At 36.1% G+C, this 7,937-nt stretch overlaps 1 protein-coding gene across 2 annotated transcripts; it reads right to left on the bottom strand.

Annotated features, from left to right (window-relative positions):
- Window positions 1-4,769: 4,769 nt before the first annotated feature.
- LOC136232194 (tubulin beta-2 chain) lies at window positions 4,770-7,394 on the bottom strand. Of its 2 annotated transcripts, none has more exons than XM_066021237.1 (4): window positions 7,259-7,394; window positions 6,509-6,912; window positions 6,018-6,287; window positions 4,770-5,595 (listed from the first exon to the last, which is right to left on the bottom strand). In XM_066021237.1, exons 2-4 carry the CDS (start codon window positions 6,900-6,902, stop codon window positions 4,919-4,921), a joined length of 1,341 nt encoding a protein of 446 aa, XP_065877309.1. In that variant the 5' UTR covers window positions 6,903-6,912; window positions 7,259-7,394; the 3' UTR covers window positions 4,770-4,918. The 2 variants fall into 2 exon arrangements, with proteins under 2 accessions (XP_065877309.1, XP_065877310.1); XM_066021238.1 differs by having other exon boundaries at window positions 6,509-6,924; window positions 7,259-7,339.
- Window positions 7,395-7,937: the final 543 nt, after the last annotated feature.

Below are 7,937 nucleotides of genomic sequence, written 5' to 3'. Positions count from 1 at the left end.
CATTGATTCCAAATATAGTACCCGGCGGCTAAGAAGTGACGAACAAGCTCGTCGACGTCTTGCTTATGATCTTTATCTGTCGGAAGCCCTTTTAAGTATGACACGAGCTGCACCTCAAAAGGCAACTTTTCTCGACACTTCAGCCAACGAATGGGATCCATGGGTTCCTCGTTCCACACTACTCGGAAAGGGAAGTCGTCGTCCAGCTTTCGCACCAAAAAGTAACGGTGCCTGTACTCATAAACTTTGTCTTTCAACCTGCCAATCACCTTGAACTTTTGGTACGAGAAGGTAACGTGTTGAGATCGGGGCCCCTTATTTGGCCGAAAGAACTCGCAGAATACCAACCCAGTTGCCCGATGCCCAGCCGATCGACACAACGAGTAGAAGACCACCATCATCCTCCACCCGTTCGGGTGAATCTGGCCTGGACACAGGTCATACTCCTTTAGCACCTCCACAAAAAAAGGAAGTAGGGGCAACCGCATCCCCGATTCAAGCTGCTCCTCGTAAACGATAAGCTCGTTCGCGCCACCCATATGATGAGCACGGATATCTTCCCCGAGCGCGACTAACTCATAGGGCTTCCCCAGTCGATACACAGCGGAAATAGCGGCCAAATCCTCGGAGACAATAATACTATACGCGTCTTCGACCGAAAAAGATTCCGGCCTTTTTGGCCGCTCCACTCCCTCAAACCGACGACCATCAATACTAGTGACCCCCGCGGCACGAGTCCATACCCTCTGACGCATCTCCTCATAAATCGAGGCCAGGGGACGCTGTTTGGTAATCAAACCCTCTGGTACTACAACCACTACCTCAAGAACTCCGACGGTGACTCCTCCTAACGGCCGCTCAACACTAGGCGGCGCACGCTCTACATTTTTCTTCCTCTTTGTCGCAGCAGAAGCACTCTCCTCTCCCGCGGTCGTCAGCCTTTTTCGTTTTACGACCCGCGTTCGTGAAGCGTCTCGCAGCGTAAAATCACCCGGTGTCACTAGCGGCAATCTTCTCAGGGCTCCCCGTGAAGAACCCTCTGACATACTCCCCCTCCCCCAGAAAAAACAACTAAAGAAAAGAGCGAAAGATAGGAGAAATTAGAGGTACGACTGACCTCGCAAAGGTTACGACAGACGTCGTAAGGGATGATCAGCAAAGCTCCGTCGACTAATATGACAGGTACCCAACAAGCGCGACTAGAATAGAAGAGCACCGACGGAGCGATCGGCAGGAAACAGCGGCTTCAAATATAGCACGAGACGGTACAAAAACACAAAAGGGCGAAACTCTGGCTAAATAAACCGCAAAAGAGGTTTTCCCCCTGCTTTTTATAGCCAGCCAAAAACGGAGGCGCCGGCAACGCACGATGTTCAAGGTGTCTTTTACGGCGCATGCAGGGGCATTTAATGCAATGGCAATAAATTATGCACTAATACCCACGGACGCATGCATAGTTCTGAAAGGTCTCAAATAGGCAAATCGGGCACCTTTACGTCCAGCTGTCTACCACTTGTTAAAAGGGGAATAAAACCTATTAGTCTATCCGGGGTCCTGGTTCCACCACTGTGTGAGACACTTAAAAGATTCGGGAAGTTAATTTACTATTTTGATAAGTTCAGGGAGCTGGTTATATATTTGGCCAAAAAGGTTTGATTGGTAAGTCACAGAAGCTTGAAGTATTGTGGCTCATATTTGAGAAAGTTTGTAGTTGAAAAAAGTTTTAGCTTTGAAAAGCTTATGTGACAAACCAAATTACAAAATGATATAGAAATTAAGTGTAAAATTAGTGAAATTGAAAGAGTAAGATCAATTTGGTATGAAAACTCACATTGAACCAAATTAACAATCCGTAGCAAATATGAAATTAAACTTTAGCTAATTACATAGAGAAAAGGTCCAAAATTACTCCTATAACATATAAAAATGATACAAATTTAGTCGTAACATTTTCAAGTAAATTACCTTTACATAATAAATAAAAATTGAACAGACTGACTTGACTATTATTTAACTGTCACATTAGAAATTATAAATATCAATTATGTTTAAAATATTTATTATGTTAGTAATAAAGATACAAACAAAAAAAATGTCTAAAATATATATTGTGTTACTAACATAATTACATATAACCTAATAAAATATATAAAATTATTTTATTTTATCGTGAAACTTTTTTGGAATATTTAAGATGACAGTTAATAATTATCAAACTAGTCCATTCTGATTTCTATTAAATATAAATAAATTTGATTTTGTTTTAAAAATGTTATGAATAAATTTACACAATTTTATACATTAGAAATAAATGTGTATTTTCTAAAGAAAAACAATTTATCCCAATTATATACATGTGATGTGCTTTTTTTTTTTTTGAAAAATACATGTGATGTGGTTAAGAAGTTGGTATTAGTGTGTTTGGCTCCAATTTTCAGAACTATTTTTTTCTTTTTAATTCTAAACATGAGATAAAAAGTGTTCAATAAAATTTTGAAACAACTGTTTTTAGAAAGAAAAATCAACTAAAATCTACTGCTTATTAACAACAACAAATAAGAATAAATTAATCAAATAAACCAAATCGACCTCGCTAAAGGGATAAATTACATATGTGGTGTATAATATTTGTCTTATTTCACAATTTGATGTACAACCTTCAATGTTACTGTACAATCTTTTAGTGACTTCTTACTAAAGTGTAAATTCAGTAATTGTAACCGGTCAAGTCGAAGTCAACGCACCACGTCAACAATTTGATCTCCATAAAAGTCAAAAGTTGACACATCAGCAATTTTAACTTTTAGAAAGATTAAATTACTGATATATCGCGTTGATCAGTTATAATTACCGATTATATACTTTAATGAGAGGTCACCAAACGATTATCCACATAAATTGTACATCAAAGTGAAAAATAACAAAGTTGTCACGGGATATATAATTCACCTCAGTAAAAGTATAGTTTTGAGTAGGCACACTCAACACGCAATCTTATTTATTTAATTAATTATCTGGAATTATTGCATGGGAGAGTGAGTGAAAAGAGTCGGTGGCACATGAAGTGACATGTGATTCATAGCTGGAAGATTGCCTTTGCAACTATTACTAATATTTTACTTTTAACTTTCTCCTCTTCTATACTATTTTCCCCATTTTGTTTAACTTGTATTTAAAGATTCAATTTGCCCATTTGAGAGAAAAAAAAAAAAAAAAAATTAATTTGGTCCAAACTGATATTCCTGATCTATTAATATATTAATCTCTAACACGTACATGATTCGAACCCTCGACCATTTGGTTCAAGAGGTTCTGATATTATATCAATGAGAACTAAAAGCTCGAATTTATAGTTAAGACTCAATCATATGTCATATATCAATCTCTGACACTTACATGGCATCTCATTAGCCCCTAAACTTACTAAAAGTGTTATGATTAACTCCATAAATCTATAAAAATGTCATAAAGATGTAAGAAAAATAGAAAGTTAATTTGTTTTAAAGACTTCGAATCACAAATTAGATCATTTTAAGCAAATTTAGATGGTCAATAGATTATTTTAAATAAATTCAATGGGCTAATAAAACACCATATAAATTTAGATGGTCAATCAAACTTTTTTGGGATAAGTTAGAGGGGTTTGATGTATTAAGTTTTTTTTTTTTTTTTCCATAGTGAGTTCTTCTTTTCTATTCTAGATCTATCTCTGCTGGTATGTATTATACAGTGAAGCATTGTATCAGATAAAGTATAATGTTGATAAATGTTGTGACAAAACAAAACACATGATATGTCTCTAAACACATGATAAAGTACAATAGTGATAATCTTGACCAAACACATGATGTTTACTTTTTTTTTTTTTTTTTGAAACTACATGATGTTTACCTGATAGAGCCGTTATTAAAAACAAAAAATAAATAAATAAATTTTAAATTGTGAAATTTCAAGAATTTTAATAATTGTCTTACCAAATATTATTAAAAATATATCATTAAATTAACAAAATCCCACCCATCCAAGCATAACCAGCTAATCACACTTACTGAATTTGCAAACAAACAACAAAATAATATCATTTTAAATTGACCACCCAACAAACTTGATTTTCCTTTCCAGCTTTTTCTGACTTGCAGATCTGCATCAGGCCACCAATCAATTTTAGAGTAAAGAATATTTTAAAGCGTGAAATGTTTTATATTATGTTTTGAAATTTAATGATCGTATAGTAAAAATGAGTAAATTTTAATGTTTATAGATATATTATGTTTTGAAATTTAATGATCGTATAATAAAAATGAATAAATTTTAATGTTTATAGATATAGGCACGGTTTAGTAAAGAACTTTTTGGGACAAAATTAAAGATTTAAACCACTTTAGATGTTTTGACTAGTCAAATCTCTAATATTGTGTTTGGTGGAAAAAAGTTTAAAAGAGCGTGTTAGGTCCAAAAAGCTAATTTTGAAAAAACTTATTTTATGAGCTTTTTCAATTAGATTATTGCTACTCTCTAACCCCAAATAAAAACTTTATTGTATCCTTATTTGTCATTTTACACAAATGGCTATTAACAATCAGCTAAGTTGAAACCAAACAAGTTTACGCAATCAGCTAGTCAAATCAACTAACAAAAAAAACTAATCAACTAATAATTATTTGCCAAACATGACCATAATTTACCCGAGATCGAGTAGAAGCCGAACATACCAAGTTGCATGTTGTTGCACCCAAACTTTGGAAAGAACAGAAATGAGAGCAAAGGCAGAATATCAAATTATGATAAGATACATAAAAACTTTAATCTCCCAAACCACTATTACATTCAACTATTTCAGGCATATTCAATTTCAACACAAAATACAGGTATCATAAGCTGTAAAAAAAGACCACAATCTCTCTCACACTTCATGACATTACATATCAGCATCTCCTTCCTCTTCTTCCTCATAATCCAGCTCCTCGTCTGCTGTGGCGTCCTGGTATTGCTGATATTCCGAGACAAGATCATTCATGTTACTCTCTGCCTCGGTGAACTCCATCTCATCCATTCCTTCACCGGTGTACCAATGCAGAAAAGCCTTCCTCCTGAACATAGCTGTGAATTGCTCACTCACACGCCTAAACATTTCCTGGATTGAGGTTGAGTTTCCGATGAAAGTTGATGACATAGAAAGTCCTGTCGGAGGAATATCACACACGCTCGACTTCACATTGTTGGGAATCCATTCAACGAAGTAGGAGGAATTCTTGTTTTGAACATTGATCATCTGTTCATCTACTTCCTTTGTGCTCATTTTACCCCTGAACATGGCTGAGGCAGTCAGGTATCGCCCGTGACGTGGGTCTGCAGCACACATCATGTTCTTAGAATCCCACATTTGCTGTGTAAGCTCGGGAACTGTAAGGGCACGGTACTGTTGGGAGCCACGGGATGTTAGTGGAGCAAATCCAACCATGAAGAAGTGGAGCCGGGGAAAGGGAATGAGATTCACGGCAAGCTTCCTAAGATCAGAGTTAAGCTGTCCAGGAAACCTAAGGCAGCAAGTTACCCCGCTCATAGTTGCAGAGATCAAATGGTTCAGATCACCAACTGTTACAAAATTAACAACACAAAAATCAAATTAGCACGTCTACACTAATAAATACAAATAAGAAGCCATGACTCAATTGCCTGACAATCCTAAATCTCATCCCTGGTAATCTGCATAAGGAGCAATTCATTCCATTGAAATTAGATATTGTAAAATTCAAGACTCCCATTAAAACCATCAAACTCCCATCCGTGATCGGTGATGTCTCGTGAAATAAACATTAATTTTATGTAATACCCTCATTTATAATGGTTTAAAATTACCAAGTTTATAATAATTAAATGTATGTTCTTTAAACCACTTCATTAATGTAAGGATATATTAATGGAAACAACAATAACATTATTGTTTTCTGTTATCAACAAATGGAAAGAACAAAAAAACAGAACATATTGAATAGAGACAAAAGTTATGCACTTACAGCTGGGAGTAGTCAATTTGAGAGTCCTAAAACAGATATCATACAAGGCTTCATTGTCCAACACCATGCATTCATCAGCATTCTCAACTAATTGATGTACAGATAAGGTAGCATTGTATGGCTCAACAACAGTATCTGAAACCTTTGGTGATGGGAAAACAGAGAATGTAAGCATCATCCTGTCAGGGTATTCCTCTCTGATCTTAGAAATCAGGAGAGTTCCCATTCCTGAACCAGTTCCACCACCGAGAGAGTGGCAGACTTGAAAACCTACAATACACCAATCCATACAATTAAGTAAGAACTCCTAAATCACATAACAAACAAAGACCAATTACTATGGAAAACTTCACATTCATTTCTTTTGACTTCAGAAACTATAGTACTTATATAATCAAGTTCAGTATAATCAGAAAACTCAAACTTAAGTTCAATCACTGTATAAAAGCTATAAAATCACTTCAATATATAAGAAGATATTAACCATATACCTTGAAGACAATCACAATTCTCAGCCTCCTTTCTAACAACATCTAGAACCGCATCAATAAGCTCAGCTCCCTCGGTGTAATGGCCTTTGGCCCAGTTATTTCCAGCACCAGACTGACCAAACACAAAATTATCAGGTCTGAAGATCTGACCATAAGGACCGGTTCTCACACTGTCCATGGTACCAGGCTCAAGATCCATAAGCACAGCTCGTGGGACATATCGTCCGCAGGAAGCCTCATTGTAGTACACATTAACACGCTCCAATTGCACATCTGTGGTTCCATTGTACCGTCCGGTTGGGTCAATTCCGTGCTCATCGCAAACCACCTCCCAGAACTTAGATCCGATCTGGTTCCCGCATTGTCCACCTTGAATGTGAAGGATTTCTCTCATCTTTGAGCCTCTGGAAACAAAACTAATGTCAGATAAACGATTTAGCACAAATCACAGTGACTAGTGAACTGATTTAGTGAAATTCCAAGAAGACTAATATCAGAAATCCAACCCTCTAATCCCGATTCAATTGAAATTGAAATTCCTAGTGAGTACTGAACTGATTTAGCTACTTGAAAACTTATTTCTTGCATTTTCCATGAGACAAACAGGCTAAATCAAAACATTTCGATGGTATAAAAATGCAAAAAAAGAAGTAACAATTTCAGTATAACTGCGCTGATTTCTTAGCATTCAAAGAAAAATCAAAATTGAAGAAATAGATCACATCAAGATCTAAGAATGAAAAATCTCACCAGATAAACGGCGGTGAAAAATGGTAGATTCAGGTGTTCCGGCCGGATGAGGCTCAATAATGAAGAGAGTGTGCTTATGATATTGCAACAGGCAAAGAAAAAATGAGGTTATATAAAGAAATCATAGGGCAAGACTGAGAGATCGAACGGTCAAAGTAATTTCCCTCCATTTTGTTTTTGGTCCGTTCGATGCCGTTGGATGGGAATATTTGAACGGTGTAGATGATGGGTTCTAATTTGACTGAGGTCATCATATTTGATTTTTGAAATTATAAAATTTGTGACGTTTAATGGACTCGAAGGAAATGACTTCATTGCCCTTTTATCTGCTGTGTGGAGACGGCAGAAATATGGGACGCCACGTGGAGAGGATACAAAAAGCTGAATGATGGGCTCGGTGTAAATTAGGAAGTAGGGTCCACTAGGAGGCCAGTTACGTTGTCTGTATCTACTGCCGCTCCGAACTTTTCCACTCCAATAATTTTTATAGTTGTAATGACATTCTTACCCCTCATGTTGGAAAATAAAATAAGAGGTTAATTTTCGTCTATGGGTTCTCTTTGGTATTTATTTTTAAAAGTATGGTTAGTAAAAAAATTTAACAATGGTATTGGATTAAAAGGTAAATTATAAATTTGGCTCATATTTAAGGCCTGTTTGGGATTCACTGTTTTTATAT

This window comes from Euphorbia lathyris, chromosome 6 (assembly GCF_963576675.1).
Source record: "Euphorbia lathyris chromosome 6, ddEupLath1.1, whole genome shotgun sequence".
Taxonomy (NCBI): Eukaryota; Viridiplantae; Streptophyta; class Magnoliopsida; order Malpighiales; family Euphorbiaceae; genus Euphorbia; species Euphorbia lathyris.
This window is presented reverse-complemented; position numbering and strand designations above follow the sequence as displayed.

What these genes read in the sequence shown, in the direction of transcription:
- LOC136232194 (XM_066021237.1), bottom strand. Translation starts at nt 6,902, where the DNA reads ATGAGAGAAATCCTTCACATTCAAGGTGGACAATGCGGGAACCAGATC. An exon ending in GAATTGTGATTGTCTTCAAG is followed by an intron (nt 6,288 to 6,508) that starts GTATATGGTTAA and finishes GGTGTATTGTAG; the next exon opens with GTTTTCAAGTCTGCCACTCT. An exon ending in CAAATTGACTACTCCCAGCT is followed by an intron (nt 5,596 to 6,017) that starts GTAAGTGCATAA and finishes ATTTTGTAACAG; the next exon opens with TTGGTGATCTGAACCATTTG.